General features: G+C 39.6%; 1 protein-coding gene across 1 annotated transcript in view; it reads right to left on the bottom strand.

Moving 5' to 3' along the window:
* Positions 1 to 14,783, bottom strand: part of LOC103260368 (ryanodine receptor 3-like) — a gene marked incomplete at its 3' end in the record, with an annotated part of 179,316 nt that overhangs the window by 92,295 nt on the left and 72,238 nt on the right. Inside the window, exons 12-15 of the mRNA XM_021712324.1 lie at positions 11,561 to 11,729; positions 10,075 to 10,210; positions 7,590 to 7,685; positions 5,873 to 5,991 (exon numbers count right to left, since the gene is read on the bottom strand). Of these exons, the coding sequence (XP_021567999.1) occupies positions 5,873 to 5,991; positions 7,590 to 7,685; positions 10,075 to 10,210; positions 11,561 to 11,729 (520 nt within the window). The remainder of the gene's footprint in view (positions 1 to 5,872; positions 5,992 to 7,589; positions 7,686 to 10,074; positions 10,211 to 11,560; positions 11,730 to 14,783) is intronic.

Here is a 14,783-nt window from a genome sequence, read left to right on the forward strand (position 1 = left end):
GATTTTTATATAAAACCCTATATTTGAAAGAAAAAAATGACTTTGCAGTCCCTAAGAAACAGATTTTATTCTCCCAATATCTAATAACTGAGTGGTTGGGAATGGTACTATGTTGCCTTGGCTGCCTGGAAGCTCAGAACTGATTTATTGCAGCAACCCTATGGGAGGTCATGGTTAGGATGACTGCATTCTATTCTCCCTGGACACAGGCTAAAGCTTTTATTCTGATTTACATATTCTGGGGGCCAGTGATATTACTATTTCACCACATGCTAGTGTCAAAAAGGGCCCCAAATCCTTATAAAACACAGAAGATAATAAAAAAAAATTTATCTGTGACAACCTTGAGCTTGTTTGGAGTAATGCAACTTTGGGAGCAAGTAGAAAGGGCACATTTTATTTTTATTAATAGGAACTTATTTTGTTGGAAAATTATAAGGTGACTGTTACAATTTTCAGAAATTATTCATTTTTTTTTAACCAAACAATGAAATCAGTGCTACCAATTTAATGTGTTTCTTACCACTGATAAGGTATCTGTGGATGAGAGGAAGCCTGTATATATATGTGGGCTTCCATTAATTCAAGGTGATACAGGAGTGGATTCGAATGGCCCTACTCATGTGTTCCTTTTACTAATTTATTAAATCTTCAACAAACATGTATGAATGCCTGCCATGTATAAAATCTGGGCTTAGAACTATGAGGATTACAAAGATGGTCCCTACCAGGAAGGAACTTACAGTTGGTAAGAGAAATATATATGTAAAAATATCTGTAATAAAAGACAGATTGGAACAAACTTCATAACAGAGAACAAACCATATAAGGGCAGAAGAAAAAGACCAATTTCATCAGGAATCAGAAAAAGTTTCATGGAGAGAGTGGCATTTGAACAAAGTTTTAAAAAGCAGATAATAATTTATTTATTTGTGATTATTTCTAATTGACTAGGTAAGAATTTTGATGGGTCTGAGAAAAATAAGAATTTTGATGGGTCTGTGAAAAGCTGCTGAAGGATCTGCAAGAGCAAAATCACTGAGAGGTCAAAGGGCAGAGCGCATTCAGAAAACTGGAAGTGGGCATTGCAACCCGGTCCTGTCCTTTTCACTCCAAAGAATGTATTCTTTCCCTCTAACTTTTTGACTGCAAATCTGATCATGGTTTAGATAAGTAGCAATTATTTCCACGAAAAAGACACAGCTAACAACTTAATTTTATTTTAGTAAAAAAAAATGAAGGTATAATAATTGCCATCATTATATATGATGGGGACCCTCCCCCCAAAAACACCCCAGAATTATTTTTTGGAGGTCAGGTCCCATGTAATACAAGCTTCCCCCACCTGGTAAGTGATCTAGGAACCCATCGGCATCAGTATACCAGCTAGCGTTGTTGTAAGAGGCTGCATTTGGCTTCAGTGAATTTGTTTTGGAGGTTCTTTCGGCGTGTTTGCCCATTTCATGATGAGTGATTTACAAGCGCACCTACCCATGCAGCACTGAGTATTCAGTAATTTTTGACCAAAAATGGCATAATCCCTGTACCCCACCCACCTGATCTCATCCTGAGCAACTTTTTTGTTTGTTTGTTTGCTTCCCAGGATGAAAACAGTCCTCACCAAAAAAAAAAGTCCTCGCCTGTATGGAAGAGGTAAAACCAAAAACATCAGAAGCACCTAAAATGCATAAAAATTGACTAGCAAAAAAAACGTTTTGAGCAGTGAAAAAGTTTCTTGTTAGGTGTATTGCATCAAATGGAGAATACTTTTAAGGTGACTGAAATTTAAACATATGAGAATATACACAATTGTTTAATAAATAAATTCTGGGGTTTTTTTTGGGTCCCCCCTCATATAGTTGCAATTTTAAGTGATGATTGGATCAGAAGAACTAATATTATTAAAATGAAAATGCTGCCCAAAGCAATCTATGGATTCCATGCAATCTTTATCAAAATATCAATGTCATCTTTCACAGAATTAGAAAAAACTATAAAATTCATATGAAACCAAAAAAGAACCTGAATATTTAAAACAACCCTAAGGAAAAAGAACAAAACTGGAAACATCACACTCTCTGACCTCAAATTCTACTACAAAGATATAGTAACCAAAATAGAATGGCCCTGGTATAAAAATAGACACATAGATCAATGGAGCAGAATAGAGAACCCAGAAATATAGTCACATATCTACAGCCAACTGATCTTTCACAAAGTGGACAAAACACATACTGGGAAAAGGACACCCATTTCAATAAATTGTGCTAGGAAAATTGGATTGCCATATGCAGAAAGATGAAACTGGACCCTTATCTCTGACAATATATAAGTATCATCTAAAGATGAATTAAAGACCTAAATGTAAGACCTGAAACTATAAAAATACTAGAAGAAAACCTAGGGAGAACACTTCTGGACATTAGCTAGGCAAAGAGACCTCATAAATGCAAGCAACAATAATAGATAAATGGAATTTCATTAAAACAAAAAGTTTTTGCACAGCAAAAGAAATTACCAACAGAATGAAGAGACAACCTGCAGAATGGGAGAAAATATTTGCAAACTATGCATCCAAGAAGAAACTAATATCCTGAATTAACAAGGAACTCAAAATACTCAACAACAAAAACTAAATAATTTCATTAAAAAGTGGGCAAATAACAAGAATAGACATTTTTGAAAAGAAGATATACAAATGACCAGCAAGCATATGAAAAAAAAGCTCGATTACTAACCATCAGAGAAATGCAAATTAAAACCACAATGAGATATCATCTTACACCAGTCAGAATGGTTATTATTAAAAAGACAAAAAATAACAGATGCTGGTAAGGATATGGAGAAAAGGGAACACTTAATTCACTGTTGGTGGGAATGTAGATTATTACGACCTCTATGGAAAATAGTATGGAGAGTTCTCAAAAAACTAAAAATAGAACTACCATTTGATTTAGCAATCCCACCATTGTGTATCTATGCAAAGGGGGAAAAAAACATTATATCTAAAAGATATCTTCATTTCTATGTTTATTGCTACACTATTCACAATAGCAAAGATAGGGAATCAACCTAAGTGTCCATCAATGGAAGAGTGGATGAAGAAATTGTGTTATACATATACAACGAAACACTATTCAGTCATAAAAAAGAATAAACTCGTGTCTTTTGCAGTAGCATAAATGGAACTGGAAGCCGTTATCTTAAGTAAAACAACTCAGATACAGACATTCAAATACCACATGTTCTTATTTATAAATAGGAGCTAAATAATGTGCACACATGGACATAGAGCTTGGAATGATAGAGACAGAAGACTCAGAAAGGTAGGAGGAGGGTGGATGATGAGAAATTACTTAATGGGTAAGATGTACATTATTTGGATGATAGTTACACTAAAAGCCCAACTTCAGCATTACTCAATCTATCCATGTAACAAAATTGCATTTGTACCCCTTAAATCTACACAAGTTTACAAAAAGAAAAGAAAATGCCTTCTGCTTGTGAATGTTCCACTGCAAAGAACTTTTAATTTAGATAATTATAAAAATAAAAACACAAAATTAAACATTCTCACAGAACATTTGGATTCTGAAGAACATGTTCACAGATTGCAGCCTGAGAAACATTGAAAAGAATATTCAATGGTTCCAGTCTGCTGTTAATGAGATGTGTGACCCCTGGAAAATTGCTTAACATCTCAGGGCCCGTGTCTTGGCCTTCTTCCTGCCTCTGTCAAGCAGAAATAATAATGATGCTACTTCACAGGGTCATAATGAGGACTAAATAAGGTGCATAGGAACGTAGAGCTGTAGTTGGCATTTGTTAAGTACAAAATAAATGTTGGTTATCACTATTATTGTTGATACTGTCGTGAGAGGACTTCTGAGGTCCCTTGTGGTTTTACAATTCTATATATTTTGAGGCACTATCTTCATGGAAAACTAAGTGAAGGGGTCAGAGACTTCCGCAAATCTAGGAGTGGAGAAAACAGAGGCAGCCAGGATAGGAAAACATGACCATGGCATGTTCCAAGCAAAAGTGAAGTGTTACAGTGGAAGAGTGGCCTCCACTCAGTGCATTCTTTGCAAAACTACCACAAAGACACTGGTGGTGGTTTGAAAGTGGATTTTTCTTTGAAAGTAAAAGCTATCCAATTGAATAATCGCTAAGGGAGAATCTGAACTCATGGCAAATCAGCCTTCACCCAAAAATCTACCAAAAGATATAAAGGGATATCCTTGAGGAGATTTATGTACCAAGATCACATTATTGCAACTTTTACAACATTGCCAGAATTTTTCTAACAGTGCCTTGGCCCTAGAAGATTAAAGACTATTCTGATAGTGCACTTGGCTAACATATCAGATCAGGTATTGATTTCTAGCAAAGTACTTCAGCTTACTAGGTCTCAGTTTTCTCAAATGTGGAATGGGTAGAAGAGTATTTAACTTGCTGCCAAGCTACATCTACTAAATACTCTGTGGCTTTTGGCTGAGAGAAGCCATAACAAAGCTGGTTATCTATTAAGTGCATTCATTATGTGGTATCATCATAAAGAAGCCTCTAGGGCAATGACATGAGCATTTTTCCTATCAAAAGGCTCCTCTGACATCTGCACGGAGCTCATGACTGTACCATGCGTTACTTGGGCACTTATCAATTATTCTTATTACACTTTGTAGACAGGAAGGAACATGTTAGAACATGGAGAAAGTGAACTGAAGCTGATGCCTCATGTCTGCTTTTGATTTACCACATTTGGGAAAGCAATTACAGAACCCACATATTTCTTTCTATTCTTTCCCAAGCAATTTCACACATGCTAAGAATCATGGCTTTTCTGCTGCCTAAGGTTGATGTATATCGTGTAGTCAGTGTTGCTGAAGCTATTTCTCCTGGGTTCACCAAGCAGTGTCTCAAACATGCAGTCCCCTCAAGTGATGGCGAGCAAAGAGGGCCAGTAACCAAGCTGAGTTCTCTCCTCTCTGTAGAAGAACAGCTGCAGTCCCACATGTCCAGTTATACCATCCGCTCTGAAACACACCCCCTCAGCCTTCACGGATGGTGCCTGCCCACTAATTAATTACCCAGCACAAACCCCCATATGTGGTGCAGATATGGAAGCATCAGGATAAAACTCAGCATATTTTAATAGACTTTCCCCCATAGACCATTGTGTGTTAGAGATATAATTTCACAAAAATAGAGATGTTAGAACTATAAGAGATCCAAAAAAAGATACAGCATCCCACCTTAGTAAATGAGGTGGCATTGTCTTCATTTTACAGATAAAATAATAACTGAGATCCAAAGTCATAAAGCTGTTTTGTATCAAAGTCCAGCAGCTTCAGTTCTCTTGCTTGCTCATGCAGAGATTCATTTACTTCATTTGGTTAGACTCATGATAAATCTGACTTTGGTGTTTACTTAATAACAAGCCACATGGCCAAGACTTTCTACACTACTTTTGATGTGATTTCTTCACATCTTTTCTCAGCTTGGTATTATCTGCTTCATTACTAAAGTCCCAGACCCTAGGGTGAGAGCCAGTCCTGTGCAGCAGGGCTTATGCAGGGCCTAGCTGAATGCCCCACTTTGAGCTGGTATTAAAGGGAAATGATGATGAGCAGGGTTTGGGGAGCTGGTGGAAACTCATAGAGGCGTCCAAGATGCAGTGTGGCTGTCCAGCCTAAAGTGTGTTCATAGGCAAGAAAGGTCTTTCCCCAGTTGCCCAAGGGTTGTTTTTTTTAAAATCGAAGTCAAGAAAGACTAGTCAACATGCTCTCAGTAACACACAATGGTTATGAAGCATTGAGGAGAGAAGGGCCAGGAAAAACCAATCTGCTTGGGTTCTTCTTTCCGTACCTACCTTGTGATTCCGCCCATGCTTATCCAACAAGGAGATGATGGACTTGATGTGGCCCTCTGCTATCAAATTTAAGGCTTCTGGGCTTTCAGTCAAGATGCAGTGCAAAACTTCCAAGATACCTAAGAGAATGCCCCCAAAATCATTTGGACATTAAATAGTCTGTAGACGTGACCATAATTTAGAAACCTGAGAGTGTAAAGATCATCCTGAAGGGACAAAATATCACCAATTTTTTGAATCTATAAAATATCTCCAGCCAGAAGAAAGATACATTCATCTCTGGTAGACTTCAGGAGCCCCCAAGGGTCAAACAATCTATAATTTAGAGACGGGTTCAATTTGGCACTAACCCCATCTCCCTCTTCCTGGACAAAAATACAATTGTTACATGTCCAAATATACAGAAACAGCTACAAATGAAAATTTTAATCCGATCAAACCAAACAATACTTCATTCAAAATAAATATAAAATAGATGTCCAGTTTACTATAAGTTTTGAAGGTCATTTAAATAATTTAGAAAATATTCAGAGTTCTTGCCAAATAAGAATTTTTCTAGGAACCATCCCAGAAATTACTTTTATTTTAGGTGTACTAGTGTATCAAACAAACTATAAGTTCACAAAATAAAGTCTATTCATCTTCTTCTCTTGACACACTGTATAGTTTATATTAAGTGAAGGTTTAAAAAACCTAACTAGTCCCCTGAAGCCTGGCTTATACAAGGGTAACATCAGCATGGAAATTCAAAGGCAGTAGTTGGTCAATAGCATTTTTTTCCCAAGAAAATTCCTCTTGATTCTGTTTCTTAATTCTGACTCAATGCGTTCATAAATTTCCCTGAAATGTAACCTAGACTGTGAGAGGAGGCATTGAAGAAAAGAGAGGCTTAGAAACACATGTGTGTGGGTAGATGGTCCTTGGGGGAACCTCCCTTGGCCGATCTGTTAAAGCACCTACCACCTCTAGACTATGAGAAAAGCATTAAAACTCTTCAGCTTCCCCAAGAGGGGGCTACACCTGCCATGCTCACTCAGCTTGAGGAAGCAAACTTCTGAGCCTTGTAGCAGAATCACTTACCAATGATGACCACGCTCTTGGCTCAAGTTTTCTGTGAGATATCAAGAAGGGCTATAGATATAATGTGAAGGGTGATTTGGGGCAGAGGGAATGAGTATCATTGTTTTTCTCTTATTCCATAGTTGTCCTTCAATCCTGCTTCTAACTAAAATAGGCCAGTGTCAAAACAGAGTTTAAAATCCAGAAAATGAGAGTACAATGGTAGTTAGAAGGAAACTAGGACCACTGGGTCGGGGAGTAATTAAAGGACCCAGGGTGTGAAGATGAAGGCATAAAGCAAAAAATTAAACAAAAAAGGAAGGATTGTTGAAGTCTGGGTTAGAGTTGTTAAGTTGTATGGGTGCCAGGAAGCCTTAGGACTTTCCTTCCTTCCTTCCCTCCCTTCTCTTTCTTTCCTTCTTTCCTTCCTTCCTCCTTCCTTCCTTCCTCCCCTTCCTTCTTCCCTTCCTTCCTCTTTCTCTCCCCTCCCCTTCTTTCTTTCTTCTCTTTCTTCCCTTCCTTCCTTCCTTTTTCATAATTATTTGAAGATTGTTTGCAATCCAGTGGAAAAAATTCAACTGTGTTTTTTTTCCCCAGAAAGAAAAAAAAAAAAAAAACACTTCATCTTCTCTAGTTATAGTTTCCTGTCAATCCTTACCTGAGGAAGATTCTAGTCTGTCCAATTTACTAATGAGCCAATCAAGGTTATTGGAAAATTGAGCACAATTGTTTCTGTTTCCACGAATGAGAGCAGCTGCAAAAGAGAAGGCATTCGATCATGGAGGTTAAAGAATATATTGGCAGGCATGAGAACTTGAAAAACTGCTTAGTAACTACAAGGAACAGAATGATAATCATACTCAGCCTAGCCCTTTGGTACAATTCTGTTTCTATATCTAGAAAAGTAAATATTGAATACTCACTCACTCACTTAAAACTATTTTCAGAGAATCTGCTATGTACCCGGCATCTGTCCAGTTGCTGGGAACAGAAAAATGGGGCAGAGGAGGCATTTCTCTGCCATTATCAAGTAGGCGACGGAGACAATAAACACACACACATTAATAAAATTACTTCAGATGGTGTTAAGCAAGAATTTAATGTCTATTTAGTTACTGACTTAAAAACTCAACTTCTTGCAATGTTTTCTTGAATCTAACTAGAGATTGCTATTCTTCAGTGCTTAAGGAAGAGATCGCAATGAAAACAGCTGGAAAGGTTGTTGTACACTACTAGATAAAAAATAACAGCATGTAACTATAAAATATAAAAAAAAGTATATGACAGTAGTTCTCCAGGTGTGGTCCCAGGATAAGGGATACCAGAGTCACCTGTTATAAATGGAAATTTTAAGGCCTCATCTCAGATCAAATGAATTACAAATGCTGAGGTGGAGCCCAGTATCTGTGTTTTAGCCACCCTCCAGCTGATTTTGATGCCTGTTTATATTTGAAAACCACTGGCAGGTGATATTGCAAAGGGAGGGAGAGGCTATGCTATCATTAGTGTTTTGCATATCTAGACCAACTAATCTTCCCTTCACAGGGCAAAAACAGTACATGAAAATCGAGCACAAGTCTACATAAATTGATTAGCCCCTGAGTACCTTGCTCTTCACGTGGTAGGTTTGCAGGGATTGAAATTTTACCGAGGCTGAGAGATGGCAAATTTAGGATAAGAAAAGGCCTTCTCTGAAGTCTCTGCTTTGTATCTACACAGGCAGTGCAGGGCAAAACTCAGGATGAGCTCACAATCTGCTTTTCAGAAGGTCAGCTGCAGCAAGAAGGTCAAGCATGAGAGTCCTGGAATCGGACTGCTGGGTCTCAAGTTATAGCTCCATCACTTACTAGATGTACAGGCTTGGGTGATGAGCATCTCTGTACATCAATTTCTTTATCAGCAAAATGAGGATAATAAAATAAACTATGCCTCAAAGTGTTGCTCTGAGGATCAAAAGAGATATTGCCCTGCTTGACACACAGAGTTCAAGAAATATTAATTATTATTGTTGTCATAATAACTACTGGATTTGAGTTGTGTCACTACAAAATACTAGAGTTTGCAGAGACTTTACTGCAGCAATCCCCCACCTTTTTGACATCAGGGTCTGGTTTTATGGAAGACAATTTTTCTATGGACTGGGAAGGGAGGAGATCACCAGGTATTAGATTCTCATAAGGAATACGCAACCTAGATCCCTCGCATGCGCAGTTCACAAAAGGGTTCACTCTCCTATGAGAATCTAATGCTGCTGCTGATCTGAGAGAAGATGGAACTCTGCTCACCCGATGCTCCTGCTTTGTGGCCTGGTTCCTAATTGGCCATGGATCAGTACCAGTCTGCAGCCCGGGGGTTGGGGACCCTGCTTTATAGGGGCACACAATATAGTGGCAGTCTAATTAGTCTGAACCCTAGCATGGAGAATAGGTCCAGACTGACTTCTCTGGGTTCCCCTCTGGCCTACTGAACTTTCGATGGACTTCCTCTTAGTGGAACACCCACTTCAGAGCAAAGCCCTAAAGTACTGCCTTAGCATGGAGTCTGAGCAACTCTGTGCAACAACTTTCTTGCTCAGGCTGATGCAGTCTTCTCACTGCTTCACTTCCATGTGTTGGAGAACCAGGTCTATGGGATGGAACCTGTTACAGCAGCCACCAGAACATCACCACACACTCCATATTGTGAGAGGAAAGGCTGGGTGCCGGAACATTTCTACTTCCTGCCTTTTTCTTCCCACCAAAACAAAACAGATAAGAAGCCAAAGCAGTGAGGATCATGACTGACTAAAAAGTGGACAGGGCACAGAATTTAAGAGAATGACTATCCTCAGCTTTGCAGAAGTTCAGAACCAGAAGCTGCCATAAATGTGCTCTAGTCTTGTATCCTCATTTAAAGATAAGGAATTGAGGTTCAGGGAGTGTGACTATCAAGGGTTTTATAGGTAGTTTTGGCAAAACTGATAACACTATCTGCTTCCACTTGCTGCTGACTTCTTGTTCTACTAGTTAACAGAATGAACAGCTGGGTTAAAATCAAGTGGGTAACAGAAGGCTTCGAAGGAATGAGGCCAGATGAACATCTTGGGTTCTCACGTGGAAATCCTTGGAATCTTCCCAGGGGGAGGGCACTGGAGGTGTACTCACCCAACAATTTGTAGAGGAGGTTCAGAATTTCTTTCCAGGCCGTGCCACTCTCTTCCCTTGCAATCCCTGCAAAGTGTGCCACGCTATTGTAGATATTTAAGCGATCAATGCAATTTAAGACAAGGGCCAACATTCCCTGAGAAGGAAAGGCGATAAAAAAGTAAACATCCCTGATAGAGAAAGCAGCATCCCTTTTGCTCCTTCCCCTCCTATCCCATTCACCTTTTAAAGTTGATAACTGTAATATGCAAATAGAACTTCATGGTGCCAGTTGGGTTTTGTGTTTTTTTCTCCTAAAAACAAAATATGCATTTTTATGCCTCAGAGACCTAAATAGCATCCATTTGAGGAGTGAGTCAGCAGTCTCTTCTGATGGGTTTGCCCCCACGTGTTTAACTCAATCCAAGGACATATTGAGAAAGAGGGAATGTGAATGAGTCTCACAGAAACCTGCTTATGGTCTGGTGTGAAGTGATTCTGACTCATCCAGAAACAGCTTTGGATATAGTACCTACTTTTCTCTTAAATCTCAAACAAGTTCAAGAAGTTCCATTCAGATACACAAGACAACCATGCTTGCTCCCATCCTCCTCTCCCCCAAAGGTAGGATTTAGAGACAATAAGACCAAAAGAGGATTTTCAGCTACTTTTCCAGCCAACTTATAATACTATGCCACCCAGTAAAAACACCTGAGTTAGTTGTTCTTAGCGCATAAGAGGGAGAGGGTAAATGCAATTTCAATAGCCTATATGGCATTCAGGATGCCTCTGGGGCCAAAGTCCATTTAGGTCAGAAGACTGGGCTGGGATGGTTCTACATTTAATACTACCAATTTTGGAAATGCCCAAGGGACAAACCCCGTTTCCAGGCATGTTGGGCCCAGAAGTACAACCATGGCTTGTTAGCACCAGACTATCACATCCAAGTTTGAGGAGTTCTTATAACTTGTCTTCGGTCACACACAGCCAGGGATGGAGCTAGAATGAGGGCCTGGGTCTCTTAAGCCCTTAACTGGTACTTCTCTCATGTCCAGGACCCACCCCTAGTGACTCAGATGCTCAAGTCTGGCATAGATCTAGCATCTTCGGGATCTCTCAAACCAGCTTCTCGGGCATTCCTGATGTGGTAGAATCCAGACACTTGTATTTTTCAAACAGGTTTCCTAGATAATTCTGACATTTCCCCAAATTTGGGAATCACAGCCAATGTCGTGTTCTGACAGATGAAATGTATTGAAATGGATTTTGGATACACATGTGGTAAAGCTTTAAAATGTAATCTGATTTGAATGTGTCAACCAACATAACCGGTGTCAGCTGGCAGGGAAGTTCTGCTTCCAATGAATCTTTTTATTCCTAACTTCCAAATCTCTTCTTTGTCCTCTGGCTCTTTCTTAAGCACGTGCATGCATAGAGACAATGCAGTCATAGGGATATTTAGATCTGGACATAAAGAGAATCGCAACTTTTCACTTTTTTGACTTACCTCTTCCTTGAAAAGATTCTGTCTGTTTTTGAGTGAGCGGAGCTTGTTCTGCTTATCTTCATGCCGCATCTCTTCCTCTGGGGGCTGGAAGTAGGCAATTAAGTCCTGTAGGGTCTGCAGGACCTCTTCTATAGGTAGGGCGATGGGGGCGGCTGTGCGATTGTTTCCACTAGAAACCATAAGATTGACACAGCTCAGGCACCAGCCAGCATCAGGGCCATGACAAACCTCTCCTGTGTCCTGCTACTAATGGCCCTACACTGTGCACCATGACTATGCCCTGGAGGTGTCCACTGTGCCAATAGCTACAAAATGAAGTTTGTCAACCAACAGAGCAAGATAAGAGAATATTTATGTTTGATTTGAAAACTATTTCATAAGTGAAGGGAAATGACTCCTTTTAGCACCTTTTCAAGCAACTTATAACTCATCCTGTTAAAACTGATATTTCAGCACCTAGCATCAAATGGATCCTCACTCAATGGCTAATTAAGATTTTTATGTAATCTAAAGAGGAAATTTCAACTGTGATTGCAACAGTGACTTTTCTGTCACGGGTGCTTCTCTTTAATTTACCCCTGGTTTTCTGCCACATTTTTTCTCTTTAAATAAAAACACTTTAAAAAATGACAAACTTAACCCATAGTTCTCTTAAGCTACCACACACCTTATTCTTGGAATTGGTTACATAACGCTGGAGGTTTTCCATTACTGTGTCTCTCCCTCAGTTCATATCCTTGTTTTCTCTCTGTTCATCTCTCCTCGTGCACCCTCTCACCATATGTCTCTCTTGAGTCTTCTGATAACTCTGCATGCTTTTCTCATGTTTTCATGTGTGGCACGCACATGTCTGCATTCCCTCAACCCTGTTTGTTGTTGTCTCCTCTGTTCTCTTTATCTGTGGTCTCTCCTTCTGACCTTTCTCTCCCAGTGTTCCCTCTCTCTGGATATGCCCCCTTCTGTTTTCAGTGTCTCCCACCTCTCAATATCCTTCCTCTCTGCTTTGGTGTCTGCTCCCTTTGTTTCTCAGTGTCCCCCCATCCCATGTTACCTGCCCACCATCTCTTTCCATTGTGTTCCTCCTATTCAATATGTGTGTCTCTGTCTCTTTCTGTTTTCATTTCCCAAAATTTTTGAAATTAAATCCTTTCAACACAGAGAGGCCAAAAACCATCAGAGATAACAGAATAGGCCTTCATGTTTCCATCTCCTTAAGGGGTACATTTATGAGTCTCTCAGAGAACAAAGGCTAAGAAGAGGAAGGGGAAATGGACCCAGATGTGGAATTTCATCATCAGAACCCAAGTGACTGAAAACGGACTGAATATGCAACCAACATTCTGACTTCTTTATGATGGTCAGTTTCTAAGGAGTTCTTCTAGGCACTTGCAGTGTATTTGCTTAGTCAAACCCTGTTACATACTAATCTGAATACATACTAATCTGAACACACTGTCATCTTGGCCCAAAACAAAGACTCAACATGGTGTGAAAACACCCTGGTTTTAAGATGATAACAATTCCAATTTTGTTTTAACAAATGCCAAGTGCATATAATGAGGACAGAACACCAGTGGATTGTAAGGCTATCAGGCAATGGGTTGGGGAAGTGCTCCTCAGAGTGTACTCAACTCCTGGCAGTGCCTGGTACATGGTACATCCTCCGTTAGTGTTGCAAATGACTACTTGGGATATTATTGGACACAAAAATAGTGGGGAAGAGAATGCCAAGAGGACATGAGATGAAGACTTAGGAATACAAAACTCAATCTGATATGACTTCCCACTTCTAAATGTAGTGAAGGAACCAATACATTTTCTTCAATATTTTGGTCCAGTTTCAAGGCTTGCTTTTTTTTTCTTTTGGTTTTACTAGAGACACTGTGGCTAGTTAAGAGCAATTATTTACGTAATAGAAAAAGATAAAAGCAAGAGACTTATAGGCATTTTTGTAACTTACTGGGGCAGCATATACTATAAAAGGGGTTGGAAATCTCAGGTGCCAGTCTTATCACTGCCATTAATAAAGTGCTATTTGGACACCTCCAAGCCCCTTGTGTTTCAATTTTACACGTGAAAAATAGGAGGGGTATACTCTATGATTACCAGAATCTTCAAGTTCAACTTCTTGCTCTGTGGGTTATCATTGCGGTATAACTTCATCTTGGCCCTTGAAGAAACATCAATGTAATAGTCCTCCACTGTACTGAGACAGATCCATTGTTCCCTTAAAAAAGAGCACATATCATGGCTGGGCGCGGTGGCTCATACCTATAATCCCAGCACTTTGGGAGGCCGAGGTGTGAGGATTGCCTGAGCCCACGAGGTTGAGACCCACCTAGGCAACTTGGCAAGACCTCATCTCTACAATAAATCAAAAAATTAGCTGGGCATGGTGGCGCGTGCCTGTAGTTCCAGCTACTTGGAAGGCTGAGGCAGACAAATTACCTGAGCCCAGCAGGTTGAGGCTGTGGTGGCTGTGAGCGTGCCACTGCACTCCAACCTGGGCAATGGAGTGAGACTCCCATGCAAAAAAAAAAAAAAAAAGAGCACATATCACATGCTTGGCATGGGGGACACTGGTGAAAATAGACATGACCTCTGAATAGCTTCATGGTGTTTACTTTCTACTCTAGAACCTTAAGAATAAAGGCAGGTGGACAGGGATAAGACAATGCCTCAATTCAGATATAACTACAATTGGCACCTAACTCACTCCAGCCATGTTCAACTCTCTCCAGTCTGTGTCCCTCTAGATTCTTGGGCCTTTGTCAATGAATTCTTTTTTTAAATTTAAGTGAGATCCTGGGTGATTCTGAATATTTACCATACCATGACCATAACATAATTATTTATGTATTGTTTCTCTCTTAAGGTTAAACTCAGAGGGCTGCTGACAGTATCTCTTCCTCAGCAGGATTTCTGCGACTCCATAATCTATCACATTGTTAATTTGATAGGACAGTTCCCAGCAACCCTACAGAGGATGATAAGACAGCATGATGAAATTTTAACCCTTTCTTTTTCATTGTTCTTTCTTGTTCCTTCTCTGTTCTTTTAACCTTAATTTGCTCTCTCAGAAGGCCAGCCTTCCTTCTGGTTTCCATGTGGACACAGCATTCACTGTCGGTTTCTCAAAAGACATGGGTGAGAAGAATCTACTGCCAAATATTTTTTTCTCTTTTACTTCCTAGCTCTTGTAAAATCTGAGTACTAAGACTTT

Source organism: Carlito syrichta, unplaced genomic scaffold (genome assembly GCF_000164805.1).
Source record: "Carlito syrichta isolate Samal-C Ts95f unplaced genomic scaffold, Tarsius_syrichta-2.0.1 Scaffold303188, whole genome shotgun sequence".
Taxonomy (NCBI): Eukaryota; Metazoa; Chordata; class Mammalia; order Primates; family Tarsiidae; genus Carlito; species Carlito syrichta.